The sequence below is a fragment of the Bos indicus x Bos taurus genome, chromosome 10 (assembly GCF_003369695.1).
Source record: "Bos indicus x Bos taurus breed Angus x Brahman F1 hybrid chromosome 10, Bos_hybrid_MaternalHap_v2.0, whole genome shotgun sequence".
Classification (NCBI taxonomy): Eukaryota; Metazoa; Chordata; class Mammalia; order Artiodactyla; family Bovidae; genus Bos; species Bos indicus x Bos taurus.
Window position 1 is genome coordinate 97,098,805 of NC_040085.1, and position 21,020 is coordinate 97,119,824.

The window sequence follows — 21,020 nt, forward strand, 5'->3', positions numbered from 1 at the left end:
TGCGGCGACCCGGAAGCAGTTGGCGCGCGGCTCTAAGGGAACCGAGGGGCGACACCTGGGTGGCGTGCGTGGGGAGGGGGCGTGCGTGGGGAGGGGGCGTGCGTGGGGAGGGGGCGTGCGTGGGGAGGGGGCGTGCGTGGGGAGGGGGCGTGCGTCCGCCCCCACCCCAGCTGGCGATTGAAACCACACGCTGTCAACCGAAGGCCTTACGCGGCAATTTCTCCCTCAGATTTCCCCTTTGGTGGGGCACGATCTTTCCTTTTTGTACTCTAAGCCCAAAGCTTTGGAAACACCTTTTAAACCCTGTAAGATTCAGCCAACAAATCCTTCCAGAACTTTTATCTTCGTTCGATTTTTGGGAAGAAGTGCAAGGTCAATAGCTTCAAAGTCGTTTTGAAAAAATTAGGGCCCTAAACAACATGAAGAGGGTATATACGAAAACCGAAATAGGTCAGTATAGAGTTGCCAACAGATTCATTTTTGAAGGGCCACAGTTTTAAGCTGAATGGGGAAAATCTACAAAACTAATACAGAGATAACTAAATGCTCATTAAATCATTATCGGCGCTACACAAGAGATGTTTCTACTCCTCTAGAATACCAGGAATTGCATGTGCATGCGCCCGCGCGCGCACACACACACACCACTGTTGATTCGCATACGAGGGTTTGTATCGCACACACACCACTGCTGATTCGCATACGAGGGTTTGTATCATTTTCTTTTAGGAGACTAGAGATTGTACTCTTTAAGTCAGTGTGTAATCCAGCATCAATAATGCATCAATATGCAACAGCAAATAAATGCTAGGTGTTCTACAAATAGGCATATGCTAGAAAATGAAACAGCATAAGCTTCTTTTTAATTTTCTTCAAAAAGAGGGATTTCAGTTGCTTCAGCCATACATTCTTCCCTTTAAAAGTTTATGAGGTAGTCTTAGGGGAAAATATCCACACAAGGATCCGGTCTGAACTCGGGTTTTTACAGTCAGCTAATACAAGTTTACTAAAAAGCCTCTTGATGAAAGTGAAAGTGGAGAGTGAAAAAGTTGGCTTAAAGCTCAACATTCAGAAAACGAAGATCATGGCATCCGTTCCCATCACTTCATGGGAAATAGATGGGGAAACAGTGGAAACAGTGTCAGACTTTATTTTTCTGGGCTCCAAAATCACTGCAGATGGTGACTGCAGCCATGAAATTAAAAGACGCTTACTCCTTGGAAGGAAAGTTATGACCAACCTAGATAGCATATTCAAAAGCAGAGACATTACTTTGCCAACAAAGGTCCGTCTACTCAAGGCTATGGTTTTTCCTGTGGTCATGTATGGATGTGAAATTTGGACTGTGAAGAAGGCTGAGCGCCGAAGAATTGATGCCTTTGAACTGTGGTGTTGGAGAGAGAGTCCCTTGGACTGCAAGGGGATCCAACCAGTCCATTCTGAAGGAGATCAGCCCTGGGATTTCTTTGGAAGGAATGATGCTAAAGCTGAAACTCCAGTACTTTGGCCACCTCATGCGAAGAGTTGACTCACTGGAAAAGACTCTGATGCTGGGAGGGATTGGGGGCAGGAGGACAAGGGGACGACAGAGGATGAGATGGCTGGATGGCATCACTGACTTGATGGATGTGAGTGTGAGTGAACTCCAGGAGTTGGTGATGGACAGGGAGGCCTGGAGTGCTGCGATTCATGGGGTCGCAAAGAGTCGGACACGACTGAGCGACTGATCTGATCTGAATACAAGTTTGAGCATAATTTTGTTAGCCTTCTTAGAAAATGTATTTCTTAAAAAGCATACCATGTGGGCTGGAGTTTTCACCAATCCAAAGCACCCTGAATAATGTTAGGTACTAGTAACTAATTATTCAGGTATTCCTACATGTCTTTAACAAATACTACATTAACAAACTGCCAGGTATGGGCAGAGGGCTGTCCTTGGTGCTTCTGCACAAATATGGAGGCCAAGAGACATTGTCCATAGGTATGTCCAGTCTAAAGGAGTTTTCATTCCATGATTACAATGAAGATTTTTCTCACTTGCACAGATACACCACCAAATGGCTGAAGCTATTCAAAGCTCAGACAGAAAGACAATCTATTCAACCTGGCTCTTAGCGGGAAGCCAAATATTTCATCTGATTCTCAGCTCAAGAACCACTAATATGATCCAAATGGAGAAAATATTTCTATGGTGGACTCACTGAGAGAGAATATACTTCCTAGGTAAGTAATCACCCACTTTTTCATGGGTGATTCTGACCATACAAGAATTCTGACATACATATGACAGAATCTAACCCTTCACATAGAATGTTACTGCACATTATTAGCTAAAAAATGTAGACCACAAGTCTTCAAAGTATAGGAATGACAGAGTATGTATAAAATTGAATATTTAGCTATTAAATGATAATGTTTGAATTATATAGAAACATAGAAAAATTGTACGTGCTGTAATGCTAAGTGATAATAGTATAGTATCTAAAATGTACTCTAAGAATAGCTATTTAAAATATGTAGGTATATTTTCAGAAGAAGTTACCTTCAGAGTAGTAGAACTGTGGGTGCTTTATAACATTTTTCCTTTAGTGTTTTTTCCTCAATTTCTTAATCCAGTGTAAGACCTGTTTATCTGACCTCTTTTCCACGAGCCTGTAACTGAAGACATTATGTTTACTCTGCATCCTTTATACAAAGGATCCATATGATAAATTCCTTATTTGTTTCAGATACAACTAGAAGGACAAGTTTCTTCAAAATACTATAAACAAAATTAAGCAAAAACTGTAAGAATCATCTCACCCAATACAATAGGCTTACCTTAAATGCAGGAAACAGAAAGCTGTATTTGTGTACAACAAAAAAGCAACATGTCAGAAAGCAATGCATAAGAAACCTTTACTTTGCTCTATCCTGTTGTTATTCAGTTCTGTTTTTAAATTCTCTTGTCCTGTTGTTTGTATTTTATTTCTAAGCCACCTCAAATCATTTTAAAAAGTTAAGGAGAACAAGTGCAACAAATAAAATGGGCATTCCTGAGTAACAGTGTTTTATATTAATTCTCTCTTTTTGCACCACGAATTGTATAAATAGAATTCAGTTTCCAAAATCTGGAAGCCATCTACTTTGAATATTAACTGTGAAATAAGAAAAGGTTTTAAACACTACTCCTAGTAAATTTGTATCTAAATCATTTGACCTAAATGATCAAATTATAATTAACATACACTGAGATAAAAGTTATAAGAACTGAAGTTTCTTATATTTGTCATGTATGTGATGCCCTTCCTGTAAGGTGGGAACTACTTAAAGTTAGGAACTAAGATTTAAAATTTTTTTTTCATAAAATTGAGTCGAATGAAGTTAAATTGTGTTTTCATTTATAAAAGTTTGGAAATTTTAAAACTGACTCTTTTGACCAAACGTATTGGTCTAGCAATTTAAAAAATTTTAAATACTACTAAGAAATATCATAGTCCTTTAAAGTCAGCTTACTTTTCCGATGCTGTTAAAAACAAAACTTTCACATCTTGAGGCAAACAAAGCACCAAAGAAAACTGCATCAGCTGAGAAGATGTGAAGGACCCAGGTTTATAAACGTGTGGGGCTCAGGAAGAAGATGTGAAGGACCCAGGTTTATAAACGTGTGGGGCTCAGGAAGAAGATGTGAAGGACACAGGTTTATAAATGTGTGGGCCCAGGAAGAAGATGTGAAGGACACAGGTTTATAAACGTGTGGGGCCCAGGAAGAAGATGTGAAAGACCCAGGTTTATAAACGTGTGGGCCCAGGAAGAAGATGTGAAAGACCCAGGTTTATAAATGTGTGGGGCCCAGGAAGAAGATGTGAAAGACCCAGGTTTATAAATGTGTGGGCCCAGGAAGAAGATGTGAAGGACACAGGTTTATAAATGTGTGGGCCCAGGAAGAAGATGTGAAGGACACAGGTTTATAAATGTGTGGGCCCAGGAAGGCTGAACGGAGACGTGGAACAGCTGAAGGAGACCAGTAAGATTGTATATCAATAATGCAAATAACAGAATATATAGGAGGTGAGAGGTGTATTTTTAAAATAAATATTTTCCTTATAAAACAAAGCATGCGTCAAACAAATACAAAATATTTGTTACACAAAAATGTAGTAACTGACAAATTACCAATTTGTTAAACTTAGAAAAAGTTCTAACTTATTTCATAACTCAAAAGAAAAAACTTAAAATTTTTGTTACTCAAGTTAATTTAGTTCCAAGTTATAAATGGTACAAAATCTTGGTTTAAAAATGTCACTCTATGATTGTCTCAATTTATTTTGCCATGCCATGACAAAAAAAAATCTTTCAAATGTTTTAAGTATTTAAATAAAATACTGTTTCTAACATAAACTTATTCAAAGAACTTTTACATCAGTAGGCCAACATGTATTAATTACCCTCTTAGTATAAACAAGAAACACTAATGACAATGCGTTGTAGAACTTAATACCTGCCAATTCACATGCAACACAATAATCAATCTGAAGAGGCTAATAAAATTTTAAGGACATGGTCATTCTCTCCTCCTGTAACTCCATATGCTAACATTCTCATCAACGGAATGACAATTTCATGATCCCATATTTTCTAAACTCCTTGTCTCCAGGTTGGAATAGCCCTAAGGAGAAGAAGAAAAGAGAGTATAAATATATAGGGTGTTTTTTTAAAGTCTTGATTAAATGTTAACTTTTAAAAAGTATATAGATTTGTTTTATCTATACACTCTTTAAAAAGTTTATAATAAACTATTATAAAATATAATATATATAAATTACATAAAATATATACAGTTCATATACAGTTTATTAGGTTATTATAGAGTGCACACCATTCTAACCCCTCCTTTACCTATGTGGGATATGTAGAAGTGGCCCAGAGCCTGCTGGTCCTATCTTTTTGGTCCGTTCTTCCCAACCTTTGGTAGGTTTGTAAAGTCTAGAGGGATCTCTACTAACATTGTTTTCAACCTGTAATCGGAAGTAAAATGAGTGCCAGTTAATTTAAATGAACTATTCAGTTTGTACTTGTAAGATCTTTAGTAACAGAAAGCAGGTTTAAGAAAAATATTTGATATTCCCTAGACAGAAATAAAACTGTTAATAACCTCTTCAGTAAACTTCTAATTGTGCTCATACAGCTAAAATAAAATTTGGATTACATCAATCTACTAATAAAATGTTAATTTATTTTTTCTAGTTACTTTATTCTACTTCGCTGTTGTATTTTTTTGTATTTCTCTCATGAGGGAAATTGGAGAAGGCCCTGGCACCCCACTCCAGTACTCTTGCCTGGAAAATCCCATGGATGGAGGAATCTGGTAGGCTGCAGTCCGTGGGGTTGCTACGGACACGACTGAGCAACTTCACTTTCACTTTTCACTTTCATGCATTGAAGAAGGAAATGGCAACCCACTCCAGTGTTCTTGCCTGGAGAATCCCAGGGACAGGTGAGCCTGGTGGGCTGCCGTCTATGGGGTCACACAGAGTCGGACACGACTGAAGCGACTTAGCAGCAGCAGCAGCAGCATGAGGAAAATGTAACACAGCAAACTATGACGGACAATAAATTTAAGATAAATAACCACCAGTAAGTAGTCCTTTGTTTCATCTGTGAGAGTCACTAGTATCTTTATCACCAATGAAATTCAACAATGCTCATAGCTGCTATAGATCTAAAGTATAGGCTCATATAGGAAGAATGGGGGCTTCTCTGGTGGCTCTGACAATAAAGTATCCGCCTGCAATGCAGAAAACCTGGGTTCAATCTCTGGGTTGGGAAGATCCCCTGGAGAAGGGAAAGGCTATCTACTCCAGTATTCTTGCCTGGAGAATTCCATGAACAAAGGGGCCTTGTGGGCCACAGCCCATGAGGTTGCAAACAGTTATACATAAATGAGCAATTAACACTTTCACTTTTTTTCACATAGGAAGAATAAAGAAAAGAATGAAGAGCAGGAAGAAAGAAGGAATTTAGGATAAAAGAAAACGAGGTGCTTATAATGTGAAATGGTAGAATTAAACAGTTGCTTTGTAATTTGTAAATAAGTATGAAATAAAGGAGATGGAGATAAAAGAGAACTGGATTTTATGTTTGGAGCCTTACAAATAAAAGAATTATGATAATAACAATAAAAATAATTAATCTCAGTGTAGAGTACCTTTTCTTTTAATTTTGCCAGTTTTCTTTGTTTTTCTGCCTTCTCATCTTCCTTTAATTGTCTATTCAGAATTTTCAATTCAAGTTTATGTAAATCCTAAAAGACATATACCAACAAAAAAGATAACATTAAGAAGTAAAATTAACTAGAATTTATTTCAAAGTTTAGTTGCTTGCATGTAAAATTAAATTACCTTAAATAGCAATATACCTTTAATATAAACTTTTTCCAAAAAAAGAAAATCTAAGAGCTTTATTTTCTCTGAATATCAACGTAACACATGCACATCCTTTCTGAATCACTTTCTTTCAACTGTTTCTTGTTTTATTTTATGGGTCAATCTAAAACTTCCTTTCTTTTAATGGGTAAAATTTTCAGTTATCAATACAGAGATGTCTGGTTTTAGATCTCTTGCATTATACTTTCTGTGCAATACAAGGTTTTCTTTTTTTCTAAGTCTTTTATTATGTGACTTGCTTGCTTTTTTGGGGAATGGATCTTTGGTTAGGGAGATTTTTATTTTTTATATGAGCCAAAAGAAATACCATTAGTAATGTGTTATTTTTTATTATTTTCTTTGTACTTCCCTTATGTTTTGCTTTATAAATGTTGCCTATATTTGCACGTATATTTTGATGCAATTCATAAGTTATCTCTCATTTGTACTCTTTTTCATTTTAAAGTACCCTTCCTTGTCTTTTTTAATATAATTGGACTGAATTCTGCCCTATCTGATGAGACTGCAACTTCTTTCTTTGATTAGGATTTTTCTCGTATACATTTGTTTAAAATCACTATAGCCCTACCTCTCAGCAATAACCTTGATTCCTTTAAGTATATACTGAGTATAATGTGCTAGACCCTGGGGTAAAGCATGAACAAAAAGGACAAAACCTCTGCCTTCATAGAGCTTACACTATGGTAGGAAGCTGGACAGTGACCAAGTAAGCAAATCGCCTACGGGGAAAACCCAGCCAGTGTGGCAGAGCAGACAAGACCTTCATGGCCTGGACTGTGGCTGCCTTTCCAGTCTCGTCTCCTGCTGGCTTCCGTATCCCCCTCGATACTGGCTTCCATCTCCCCCTAAGAATATTGAAGTGTTTACAGTTTCCCCCATAAGCTACTGTTACGCTCCTCCAAGCCGCCCATTCACGCTGTTTCTTCTGCTAGGAAGGAGCTCTTTCCTTCCCTTTCAAGACTCAAGTATCGCCTTCTGCCTCACGCAGCTGTGTGAGCTTCCCTCCGTGCACTCCACCTCCCCAAGCTGTCTGTCCGCACCTCAAGCACCACACTGTTTACCGTATCACAGCGAAGTCCCCTATCTGCACACCACTCATCCCCACTAGACTATAACCTACTAGAAAGCAGGGAGCACAGCCTACTTATTTTGGTGTACTAATGCTAGGTCCAGGCCAGATACGTAAGAAGCATTCAATTAATTTTTGCCGAATTGAGCCTGGAAGTAATACCTCCATGTGTATCACTGAAAAATTATTCAGGAAATGTATTTACTTACTCTTTCTTGAAACCTGGAAATTTCATCAGCAGCAGTTTTCCTTTTTTCTGCCTTTTCTGTCTTTTCCCGTATCTCCTTTTCAAGTCTCAAAAATTCTTCCTGTTCTTTCTTCTGTTGGGTGTACGTTTCCAGCAGCAATTTCAGTTTACACTGGCGCTGACGCTCTCTCTGCTGCTTTTTCTCTTTCTCTTCTTCCTCTTTTAACTGGGAAGCGTTTTTCATTGACATTTCTATACTTCTCTGTTTTTTCCAAGCTTCAATGGCCAATTTTTGCTTCTTTCTTTGTTCTTCTTTTTGTTTTTGATTATCTTCCTGTTTACTATGAGAAAGTACTTGTATGCTGTCTTTTTCCTTTAATTTGAAAATTTCCTCCTTTTTTTGTTGCTTTTTGGTTTTCCAATGCTGAATAGACTATGTGGTTAAAAAACAACAATAGCAAGAAAAAAAATTTTTTAATAACCAAAAGCATTTTATTTTTTATTTTAATTTGGCTGCACCGTGAAGCATGTGGCATCTTAGTTCCCCAACCAGTGACCGAACCTGGGCCTCGACAGTGAAAGCACCAAATCTTCACCACTGGATTGCCAGGGAATTCCCGCCAAAACCATTTTAAAATACAACCTCAAATCTGTATCTCTTTCTACATAGTGACTGCAGTATGCTTGTTGCTTAGATTTGAAAAGTGGTTTTTTAAACCAATGCAACTTTTTTCTACTTCTCTTTGTAAAAAATTTAATGTATCTTTTAAAACACTAAATAATGGCTATTCCATTGGCCTTTCTCTTCCTCTTTGAATCACCAGGTACACAAGGACTGCACCTCATGAAGTCTCCTCCTCCCCTTTACCTCCTTCCTTGATGTTCACGGGAAACAGTCCTTTCCTCTGATCATTTCACTTCTGCTTCCAAATTCTCTTTCTAGGCTTATAATCCCTTCTGAGTGACCCATCTCTGGTCAAATTCAGAAAAGGAGTTAAAAGTGAGGTAGGTGAGGATATGTGCTCTGAAGCCAGGTATCTGGGACCAAATCCTGGCTTTTCCAATTACTAGATGTAACCTTGGGTGAGTCGTTACATGTCTTTGTCCTTATTTTGCTCATCTGTAAGTCGTAGGTAGCATTTCTCAAATAGGGTTGTTCTGAAATTTAAATGAGTCAGTGCTTGGCACATAGTGCTTCAAAAGTATTAAAAAAAAAAAGGAAAATAGCTTCATACCTTTGTAAGTGGGTATGTAAAGATTATTTAAAATTCTAGCGGGCTTTTCTATGCCATAAAGGAAACTGAATTACTTTTCCCTGAAGTTCCTCATGGTATATCATCCATTTTCATGAAATACATCCTTCTGCTGTGTGTACTATACGCAAGACAATGTGAATAGGACCCACAGCTGATTAAACAATACCAGATGCCATATAGTCCAGTGCTACTCAAAGTACCAGTCCACAACAATATCAGGAATTCATGCTGGAAGGTAAATCAATGTACTGCTTCTTTCAACGAGGAAGTTTTCTATGAAAAAACAGTCACTTGAACTAAATAGCATGCTTACTGGGTAGCTGATTCTTGTATAATCACAATAACTCATTGAAGACCAGAAACAGTTTGCAAACTAACATCCAACCCATGGACCAAGTTTGACCAGCACTGCTCTAGGTGAGATAAGACATGTGCATAAATACTAGAACATATTTTAGAACATGCCATCGCATAGCACACAAGACATATAAACAAGTGTTAGTGAAATTCTGAGGGGTGAGTAGGCAAAAGGAAGCAGCATATGATCTGGGCAGATGCAGGTTAAGTTAGCAGTGGATGGTGGAAGAAAGAAGGAGGTTCCAGAAAGTGAGAACAAGATAAGCAAGAGGACATGGACCACAAAGTTCATGGAACATCTGAAAAGAAGTATGTTCATTTAGGCAAAACATACGATATATTAAAGGAAGTGGGAGATAAGAATGGTAAATTTTCTACTCAACCTTCTCAGCTCAACAGATTTAAAATGCATTTCTGGACTTGCCTGGCCACCCAGTGGTTAAGACTCTATGCTTTCACCGCAGGGGGCATGGGTTTGGTCCCTGCTCAGGGAACTTATAATATCCTGCATGCCGCAGGGTGCAGCCAAAAAAACCCCAAAATACAGAACTGCATTCCTGATGCTATACTCCCAAACTTCCCACTTCTCCTCGAACATGTCCTGCTTCTGTAAATGACATCTCCTCTTTCACACTCTTTCCTGTATCACCCTGACATTCAATCAGTCATCAGGGATCAGGAAACACGGTGGCTGGGAACGAGAAGAGAAAGCCAGAATCTAGGTGGTTTCCCTTTATTACAAGAAGCATAGTTAAGGAACACTGTCTGTTCCTTTACCCTAGGCAGGTGGTTCTGGAACTTGAGTTTGTTAACAGAATAACCTAGAGGCTTTATTTAAACTCAGATTTCGGGGCCCCCCCTCTGAGTTCAGACCAGGTCTGGGGTTGGACCCTGTAAATTCTAACAGGTTCCCAGGTGACGCTGACTTTGCTGCTCCTCAGACCACTTTCCTGGCCCCTGGAAAAAACCTCAAATAATTCTTGTGCGTGAAGTCACTCAGTCGTGTCCGACTCTTTGTGACCCCATGGACTATAGCCTACCAGGTTCCTCCGTCCATGGGATTTTCCAGGCAAGAATACTGGACTGGGTAGCCACTTCCTTCTCCAGGAGATCTTCCCAACCCAGGGATTGAACCCGGGTCTCCCGCATTGTAGGCAGACGCTTTACCGTCTGAGCCGCCAGGGAAGTCCAAATAATTCTTATTAGATTGTTATTTTGAGTTTTAAAAAATGACTTATGTTTCAAAATGTTTTCTTAAAGTTTTAAGTGTCGACCTTATGAACATTCAACTTATTTTGGAGAGAAACAATAGCAACAACAAACCACCAGTTATTTCCTCTAATACTTTACATGTAAAATCAAGTATTTCTTTAATGCTCCTTTTTGGGTATGTTGCCAGCTGAATCGTCATACCTTTCTTGTCAAACCAAACTGAATTAAAGTTTATTGCGCTCAAGTCTAAAAAAAAAAAAAACTTAGGACTATCTAAGCCTATGGTTCTTGACCAGGGGCCATTTCTACCCTCCAGAGGACGTCTGGTAATGTCTGGAGATATTTTGATCATCACATTTAAGGTGGTGCTACCAGCATCTACTGGGTGGAGGTCAAGGATGCTGCTAACTGCCCTACAGCGCACAGGACAGCCCTCACAGTCCAAACAGTCACCAATGCCAGCGAGGAATCCTAATCTAAACCAGAGCCACAATAATATTTTTGTGAAAATGGGACCTTTTAGGTATTTGCTACAATTAAGAGTTACTCTACTCTGGGGTTGCCAAAACTTTGAGTCTTTTAAAATAAGTAGTGCAACTAAAGTTCCAAAACTATTTAGAAACTTTTGAGTCAAAGAATTTTTTTTTCCTACTGCCCTCTTTATTTTCTGTTGCAAATAATGTGGACTTCACTAGTAAGATGACTTATCAAAAGCCTGGTTAAATCTGAATTTCCCATTTCCAGTGGACATAGGATGTTACCATTGTCAGATGTTTTCTGACTCATTGTATTATTTCTTAGAGTAGATTATGCTGGATGTTGAGTATGTCAACTATAGTTCCACTAAAATGACTTAACTTCTCAATGCCTCAGTTTCACCTGCTATGAGACGGGAGAAAACCGTAAACATATCTCATAGGCTTGCACTAAAGTTAATAATATATGTTAAAGAGTGTAGCACAGTCCTAGTCCTAGAACACAGACATATACAGTAAATAATAGCTATTACAATTCTTATTACCTCTTTTTTTCTTTCTTCCAGGGCCAGAAATTTTTGATACCATTTCTCATGCTGTTGAACTTCATCCTGCGTTCTTCCGGGAAGGTGCTCCAGAACTTCTCCCATGAACACTGGCTTCCCTTTATGCTTGCTTCTCATCTTCACAAAGTTCTGGTGGTCATAATCATCCCAGCCCCCCTGGCGCCCTCCCGTCTGCTGAAGGAACGTTTCAAACTCTACCACTTCTTCTGGAAGAGCACTTGGTGTGACTTTGTCCACAGGAACTTTGCTCAATGCTGCTCTGAAAGCCTTCTCTGTTTCTGAATTACCCAAAGCCCATGTGTCAATTTTTCTTGATATGGCATTCAACTCATTATTAGTTGTTTTCTCTTCTTTAATAAGCTCTTCATATCTAAAATTTTAAAAATAAAAGTTTGAAAAATAAGATACAAACCAATCCAAATTAGCCCTTTGTTTTCCTTCAAATTTTATTATTCCCAACTCTTGATATCTTCTCCACTTCACATTATTAACATTTATAAATCTAAGTCTTCAAAGAGTTTCCTCAGAGGAAAAAACAATCTTTCAAACTCTTATTTGAGAGTTTACAGACTCCAAATATAAATGAAAATTCACTTAAAACATTAAAAGCAGGCTAAAACCTCAAGCAAAAGAGAAGTATTATACTGCTTTTGTGTAAGACTAATATTAAATTTGTAACAATAAAATAGTTTACATACAACTACCTAAAAAGTTATTGAAAAATAAAGGTAAATAATTTTAAATTAAAATGTGTTTAAAACATACATCAACCTCTGCTCTTCCTTAAAAGTGTTAATTGCATTTTCAATTTCCTCCATCATTTCTCTGAGCTTTTCAACAACTGTAAAAAAAAAAAAAGGAAAAATTATGTCATATTTTATTATGACTAAGAATTAAAAATTAGGAAGAAAATTAGAATGTTCTCTTAATTAAAAAACATTTCTCAGCCTAAAGGATAAGAAAAAAATGTATTTTTAAAAAGTAAATTTTTATGATTGCGATTTTTTTTATCACAGATTTTTTCCTAAGCATACATACCTTAAATATTATTTTTTTTCCAAAAAAACTTCTATATCACATATGTTTTCTGTGACTTGCACTTTTTCTTTAACAATATGTTGTAATTAACTTTCCATATCAACATACATATGGTACTTCATTCTTTGTATGGCTACATGGCATTTCGTTGTCTAATGCTACCCTAAATCATTAATTCTCCAACTGATGAATCTTTAAAGACATGCAATGCTGTAGTAACTATCTTTGCATATTTCTGCATGCTCAAATAAGTATTTTTATTTTATTTTTTAATTTTCATTTTATTTATTTATTTATTTTTTATTACAAGTTGCCAACAGAACTTTATTTAATTTTCATTTTATATTAGACTATCATCGATTAACACTGTGGTGCTAGTTTCAGGTGTACAACAAAGTGATTTAGTTACGAATATACACGTATCTGTTCTTTTTCAAATTCTTTTCATATTCAGGTTGCTATATAATATCAAGCAGAGTCCCCTGTGCTATACAGTAAGTCCCTATTGCCTATTTATTTTGCAGTACGTACATGTCAATGCCCAACTCCCAATCTATCCCTCCCCCCTCAAATAAGTATTTTTAGAGGATAACTGATTGCTATAAAAAGTATGCCCACTTTACAATATGTAAAATACTGTCACATTGTCCTTCAAAGAGGCTCGAGCTATTTACAGCTCCTGGGAGTGCTCCTGCTCATGTAATTCCAGCCATTTCCAAATTTGATTATTTTTCCAAATAATCAAAAATTTATTATCATTGATTTAACTGACATTTTTATAATAATTAATAAGCCTGAACACTTTTCCGTATGTGTTTTGTGTTTCTTTGGCTATAATATGCAACTTATAATCTTTGCCCATTCTCTTCATCTGTTACTTTTGTTGCTCGAATTTGTAGACACTCTTTACACATTATGGATATTAGCTTTTAAAGTTACATATATATTGCTAATATTACTCTCATTTGTATTTCAACTTTTCTGATAGGTTTGTGGTATTTTTGAATAGTCAATTATGTCCACTTTTTTCTTTATGATTTCTGACTTTTGTCATTCTTATAAATTATATAATCATAAAAATAGTAATCCGTGTTCTTTTCTCATATTTTTAGTGGTTTTGGATATTTACTATTTTTAGTGATTATGCTATAAGCAGTGCATCAGTGCTCTACGTGCAGTCTCACTTCATTCCCACAACTCTGAGTTAGGCTGTATGATTATCTCCATTTCAGAGCTCAGTAAGTGAAAGTTCAAACAGACTGAGTCACTTGCCTAAAACCACGTACCTGACAATTCAAGGATTTGACCCAGCATGTGTCTGATTCTTAAGTCCATACATCTTGAGCACTTTACTGTACTGCTTTGATCCCTCAGGAATGAATGTTGGTATAAGGAAAGAGGTAAGGACCCTATTTCATCTTTCACAAATGACTAAAATTTGCCCTAATACTACTTAGCCATTCCCTCAGGTATTTGAAATGCCTGTGAAAGGCAATAACTTCAATTAGCAAATGATGGGAACAGTAGGCAAAGAATCAAGAATCTTTTCCTCTTTATCAGCTGAACCTGAATCTTTGTATACCATAGATTCTTCATCTGAAGCTGCTACTGCTGCTAAGTCCCTCAGTCGTGTCTGACTCTGTGCAACCCCAGGAACTCTAGTCCACCAGGCTCCTCTGTCCATGGGATACTCCAGGCAAGAATACTGGAGTGGGTTGCCATACCCTCCCCCAAGGGATCTTCTCGATTCAGCGATCAAACCTGTATGTCTTGTGTCTCCTGTATTGGCAGGCAGGTTCTTTACCACTAGTGCCACCTGGGAAGCCCTATTCATCCTATATATGACATTAATATCTGTTCTACTTCATAATTTATAAGCCTTTGATAGCATTTTAAAGACTAAAAAAAATACATAAACAGCAGATATTACATTTTTCCAATGTTTCCTTATTAATCTCTAACAAAAAGTAAAGTTTAGCTCCTCCATTAATGCCAAATAGAAAAATTTATTTTAAAAGTATATATTTTTCTAATGAACAATAGAAAAAACTAATACATAAGAAAAAAATAGAAAATGTAAATTTACTTACAATCAGGTGTAGGCTTGGCATCTTTTAACTGATGCTGAAGTTTCTTTACATTGTTGTATATTTTGGCCAATTGTTGCTGGATTTTTGCTCCTGTAAGGAAGAAGGACATCACCAGATGGTCGAAACAGAAATCAGATTGATTATATCCTTTGCAGCCAAAGATGGAAAAGCTCTATACAGTCAGCAAAAACAAGACCAGGAGCCGACTGCGGCTCAGATCACGAACTCCTTATTGCCAAATTCAGACTTAAATTGAAGAAAGTAGGGAAAACCACTAGACCATTCAGGTATGACCTAAATCAAATCCCTGATGATTATACAGTGGAAGTGAGAAATAGATTTAAGGGACTAGATCTGATAGATAAGAGTGCCTGAAGAACTATGGACGGAGGTTTGTGACAATATACAGGAGACAGGGATCAAGGCCATTCCCATGGAAAAGAAATGCCAAAATGCAAAATGGCTGTCAGAGGAGGCCTTACAAATAGCTGTGAAAAGAAGTGAAAAGCAAAGGAGAAAAGGAAAGATATAAGCACCTGAATTCAGAGTTCTAAAGAATAGCAAGGAGAGACAAGAAAGCCTTCCTCAGAGATCAGTGCAAAGAAGTAGAGGAAAAGAACAGGATGGGAAAGACTAGAGATCTCTTTAAGAAAATTAGAGATACCAAGGGAATATTTCATGCAAAGATGGGTTCGCTAAAGGACAGAAATGGTATGGACCTAACATAAGCAGAAGATATTAAGAAGAGGTGGCAAAAAAACACAGAAGAACTGTACAAAAAAGATCTTCATGACCAAGATAATCACGATGGTGTGATCACTCACCTAGAGCCACACATCCTGGAATGTGAAGTCAAATGGGCCTTAGGAAGCATCACTATGAACAAAGCTAGTGGAGGTGATGGAATTCCAGTTGAGCTATTTCAAATCCAAGATGATGCTGTGAAAGTGCTGCACTCAATATGCCAGCAAATTTGGAAAACTCAGGACTGGAAAAGGTCAGTTTTCACTTCAATCCCAAAGATAGGCAATGCCAAAGAATGCTCAAACTACTGTACAATTGCGCTCATCTCACACGCTAGTAAAGTAATGCTCAAAATTCTCCAAGCCAGGCTTCAGCAATACGTGAACTGTGAACTTCCAGATGTTCAAGCTGGGTTTAGAAAAGGCAGAGGAACCAGAGATCAAATTGCCAACATCCGCTGGATCATCAAAAAAGCAAGAGAGTTCCAGAAAGACATCTATTTCTGCTTTATTGACTATGCTAAAGCCTTTGACTGTGTGGATCACAATAAACTGTGGAAAATTCTGAAAGAGATAGGAATACCAGACCACCTGACCTGCCTCTTGAGAAACCTATATGCAGGTCAGGAAGCAACAGTTAGAACTGGACATGGAACAACAGACTGGTTCCAAATAGGAAAGGGAGTACGTCAAGGCTGTATATTGTCACCCTGCTTATTTAACTTATATGCAGAGCACATCATGAGAAACGCTGGGCTGGAGGAAGCACAAGCTGGAATCAAGATTGCCGGGAGAAATATCAATCACCTCAGATATGCAGATGACACCACCCTTATGGCAGAAAGTGAAAAGGAACTAAAAAGCCTCTTGATGAAGGTGAAAGAGGAGAGTGAAAAAGTTGGCGTAAAGCTCAACATTCAGAAAACGAAGATCATGGCATCTGGTCCCATCATGTCATGGCAAATAGATGGGGAAACAGTGGAAACAGTGTCAGACTTTATTTTTGGGGGCTCCAAAATCACTGCAGATGGTGATTGCAGCCATGAAATTAAAAGACGCTTACTCCTTGGAAGGAAAGTTATGACCGACCTAGATAGCATATTCAAAAGCAGAGACATTACTTTGCCAACAAAAGTCTGTCTAGTCAAGGCTATGGTTTTTCCAGTGGTCATGTATGGATGTGAGAGTTGGACTGTGAAGAAAGCTGAGCGCTGAAGAATTGATGCTTTTGAACAGATGTGCTGGAGAAGACTCTTTGAGAGTCCCTTGGACTGCAAGGAGATCCAACCAGTCCATCCTAAAGGAGATCAGTCCTGGGTGTTCATTGGAAGGACTGATGCTAAAGCTGAAACTCCAATACTTTGGCCACCTCATGCGAAGAGTTGATTCATTGGAAAAGACCCTGATGCTGGGAGGGATATCGGCAGGAGGAGAAGGGGACGACAGAGGATGAGATGTCTGGATGGCATCACCGACTCGATGGACGTGAGTTTGGTAGACTCCAGGAGTTGGTGATGGACAAGGGAGGCCTGGCGTGCTGCGATTCATGGGGTCGCAAAGAGTCGGACATGACTGAGCGACTAAACTGAACTGAACTACTGAAGGAAGGATGTACTTTAAAATAAGTCTATGACAAATGTGGTTACCAATTCAGGATTCTTCACACAAGACTGATCACCCTCACCTAGTAAGTTATTGAAGAACAATTAAAGAACAAAAGATGGTTTATGAGTGTTAGTATAGCCCGAACCAACTCTTGCTGTAAACAAAGCATCTAATTTTGTCTAATCTTTTAAGGCACAACAGGTTAAGTCTTATTATAACCTGTGCCAGGGAACTGTCCTTAGAAATATTTTTTTAACTCTGGAGACTGAGTTATTGGAAACTCCAAAACATGGATCAGTAGCATAATTTTAATCATGTTTTATTTTTTAACAGTTTTTTCCTTTTTGCTATAATTTGCGGACATAGAGTTGATCTCAATTATTGTTAGAATATTAAAACTGTATTGCCAACATTAATGCTGTGAATACTGACAAACTGCCCAGTGAGAATTAACTTTACCTAACCACACCAACTAAGGCGGGCTGGTGACACCCAGTGGTGTCATAGTCATGGTCTTGAGGAGATGTCTCAGGTGCCATTTACTGGGGTCTATGCTATAGGTTTCCCTGTAGCTCAGATGGTTAAGAGTCTGACTGCAATGCAGGAGACCTGGGTTCAATCCCTGGGTCAGGAAGATCCTCTGGAGAAGGGAATGGCAATCCACTCTAGTATTCTTGCCTGGAAAATCCCATAGACAGAGGAGCCTAGTGGGCTATAGTTTGTGGGGTCGCAAAGAGACGGACATGTCTGAGAGACTAACGTTGCTACTGCTATACTACAGGTTGTCAAGCGCAGCCAAAGGACCAGTCTAAAGTAAGGTGCTAGGCCCACAATAGAAGCCTGAAGAACAAAGGGTCTCAAAGCCATTTTCAGATGTTCTGTATCATCAGCAGGAAGACTGGATTCTTCTTTAATATTTCCCTTCTGAAGTAGTAACCTTACTGTAATCACTTAAATTATTAGCATAAAGTCAAATACTCATATTTATATACATATTCATATAGTAATATTTGATCATCATCTTTGGGTAGTTTACTTATCCACCTCCCCCTTATTTTTTTTTGCAACTCTTCCACAAATGAACATGAAACACCAAACGGCTCTGTTCAAAAGTCCTTAAAAACAATTATTTTTTTAAAAAGTTTATCTTTAGGCTGGAAGCCAGTGCTAATATTCAAAACAAACCCAAATATGCATATATGACTTTGGCTTTTTCCATTTTTTATTAAAATTCCAGAGTTCTATAAAAGTAGAAACTTTACCCAATGTATTTTACAGGGTCTAACTCATTTTTAGGAATTTTAAGTCAAGAAACTTCCCTAGTAATCAGGAAAGTGTTTTCTGTTGTTTTACATCTGCAATAGTTTGAACAGCTACAATGATACCACTATAGAGAAAATGATCTTTTAGTAATTCATTTGGAACTGACATTCTGCACTAGAGGCACAGCATTCAAGTACAACGTTACACAAATGCATGCTAAAATGTGACATAGTATTTGAGGTAAAGTATAGCTATTTAATGCTTCTGAACCGAAACATGTGAAAGGGAAATTTCTATATCCTTATATTAATGCAGTGCATTCCTTCTTCTCCAAGATAAGATAAACACAAGGTATGAATAAAGAGAAGCAAAACTGTAGACAAAGGGAAATTAGAAAATAAAAATAAAGTGCCTTAAAAGGGAGAAAATCAAGTGACTTAAAATGCACAGAATGGAGATACTCTACTTAATGGCATGATAGAGAGACAGAAAAATCACCCTTTTTGTCTGTAAAAGAACTGAGGGATATTAAGAAACATTAATATTAAACAAGGGATGCTCAGATTCTTCTATGAATCAAAGAGGAGAACTAGAAATCTGGCATTTATGTTAGGTCTCATCATTCCAACAGAAGAGAGAGAATGATTCTTGCCACCGTCTGACAAAAGATGACTTTTTAAAATAGTGCAATCTTATATTCTGAAAGGAAAAACTTACTAAAAATTTCTTTTAATTAACTATAAAGGTGTCTCATGAGCAGTATAGTCTCTATGTAATAAGTCTCAATATTGTATAAAGCTCAACGATAACCACTGCTGTGCTGTGCTGTGCTAAGTCCATTCAGCTGTGTCTGACTCTTTGCGACCCTATGGACCATAACCTGCCAGGCTCCTCTACCCATGGGATTCTCCAGGCAAGAATACTGGAGTGGGTTGTCATACCCTCCTCCAGGGAAATCTTTCTGACCCAGGGATCAAACCCACATCTCTTACGTCTCCTGTGTTGGCAGGTAGGTGCTTTACCACTAGCACCACCTGGGAAGCCCCTGAAAACCATTACTTTTCCTTTAACCAAAGTTTGGAAGTGTTTTTACTATAAAATAAGGACTTGCAGTTTAAAAAATCTACTCTACAAGGAAACAAGGTATTCTTGTAAAATTCTTTTTTAAGGCCAACATTTAGTACAGTTAGTAATTATTAATATTCATAACAAGCAGTAGAACATATTCACTGTACAATCTCTAACACTTTCTTATATATTAGGTTGACCAAAAGGTTCATTTGGGTTTTTCCATAACATCTTACAGAAAAACCTGAACGAAGCTTTGAGCCTACCCAATACTATTTCATCAGATGCACAGACAGCTCTCCTATGGCAGAAATGGCAGGTTTTATTAATATATCACAGACAAGTAAACTCAGGTTTAAGCAACTATGTGACTTGAGCACTTTAACGGTCATACAGGTTCTGAATCTGTTGATGCTTACTGAGTCTGGGATTCAGTTGATAGGATCCTGGTGATGAGCTAAGATCAGATACCCAGTAATCAGTTTTCCTTTATTTTTCAAATTTATTGCCCATAATCAAAGCTTTATTTAAAAACTGACACCAAAATATGAGACTGTTGTTGCAAACCTTGCAAAAAATTAAACATAATTACATTATCTTGGTAGATTAACTGGAATCACTGAACTGAAAAGGCTTTCTGCGACAGGACACAGATTCAGGAAACTGTGTGGATCATTAGTATTGCTTTCTTCTAAATGAACATCCTTCTGAGTCTGGCCTTTCCTCCTATTGGCTGGCACAACAGTTGAACAACCTACACCAAATGCCACTGTGTAAGCCTGGCTGTAAGTAATCTTGTAGCCACCTGGACATTTTACAAACATAAAGTAAGAATTTGGACTTTGAACCAGCTGTTCTTTTTATGTTTTTTCTGTTCCTCTTCCAAGGAAGGCTACAGTATACCTCCAGCTAAAGGCATGCTGATCCTTTTGCAAGCCCAGCCTGTGCAGATCTTTAAGGCACCCTTCCTTTATTAAAATAATGTAGTATCATTAACTGATTTGACAACCAGAAAACAAAACCCTCTTTTTTCCTATTAAGACGAAATTTACACAGCAAACAATGCAGTTATAACAATACAGTTATAAATATCCAGACTAAATAATGACCCCCAAAAATAAATACATATCCTTAAAAGATAAACATTACACCAACTAGAATGTATCTTGATAGAGACTGTAACAGTCACGCACAAGGACAACGCACAGGGCAAAACTATGACTTTATATCTCTCAATGAGTTTTGTTCATCATGAACTCAACTTACTTTCTGTTTTCCTGCTGTTAATCAGTTTATTTTCCAATTCTTCCAGCATACTATGTTCAATTCTGAAGTCACTTTTTTGGTTGTAGAAATGACTGTGTTTGTCTTTTTCTAGATTAATAACCCTTTAGGGAAAGAAACAAATAGTATAAATATGATTTAAGTACATTTTTAATTGTTTAAAATATGGATATACTTACAATCCGTACTTTGTATTAATTCATCAAAGGATTCAAAATAAAATTACTTGGATCAATAAGGCTATGGAATGAAAACAGTAGTTAGGAAAGTGCTGTGTGTGTGTATACTAGTCGTTCAGTCGTGTCCAACTCTGTGACCCCACGGACTGTAGCCTACCAGGCTCCCATCTGTTCATGGAATTCTCCAGGCAAGAATACTGGA

At 37.6% G+C, this 21,020-nt stretch overlaps 1 protein-coding gene and 1 pseudogene across 1 annotated transcript in view; both read right to left on the bottom strand.

Annotated features, from left to right (window-relative positions):
• Positions 1 to 4,044: 4,044 nt before the first annotated feature.
• CCDC112 (coiled-coil domain containing 112) overlaps positions 4,045 to 21,020 on the bottom strand; it is a 30,234-nt gene continuing 13,258 nt past the window's right edge. Inside the window, exons 3-10 of the mRNA XM_027552623.1 lie at positions 20,622 to 20,743; positions 14,677 to 14,766; positions 12,314 to 12,389; positions 11,528 to 11,918; positions 7,704 to 8,114; positions 6,188 to 6,283; positions 4,879 to 4,997; positions 4,045 to 4,648 (exon numbers count right to left, since the gene is read on the bottom strand). Of these exons, the coding sequence (XP_027408424.1) occupies positions 4,618 to 4,648; positions 4,879 to 4,997; positions 6,188 to 6,283; positions 7,704 to 8,114; positions 11,528 to 11,918; positions 12,314 to 12,389; positions 14,677 to 14,766; positions 20,622 to 20,743 (1,336 nt within the window). The 3' untranslated portion in view covers positions 4,045 to 4,617. The remainder of the gene's footprint in view (positions 4,649 to 4,878; positions 4,998 to 6,187; positions 6,284 to 7,703; positions 8,115 to 11,527; positions 11,919 to 12,313; positions 12,390 to 14,676; positions 14,767 to 20,621; positions 20,744 to 21,020) is intronic.
• On the bottom strand, positions 19,275 to 20,611 carry LOC113899219 (annotated as a pseudogene).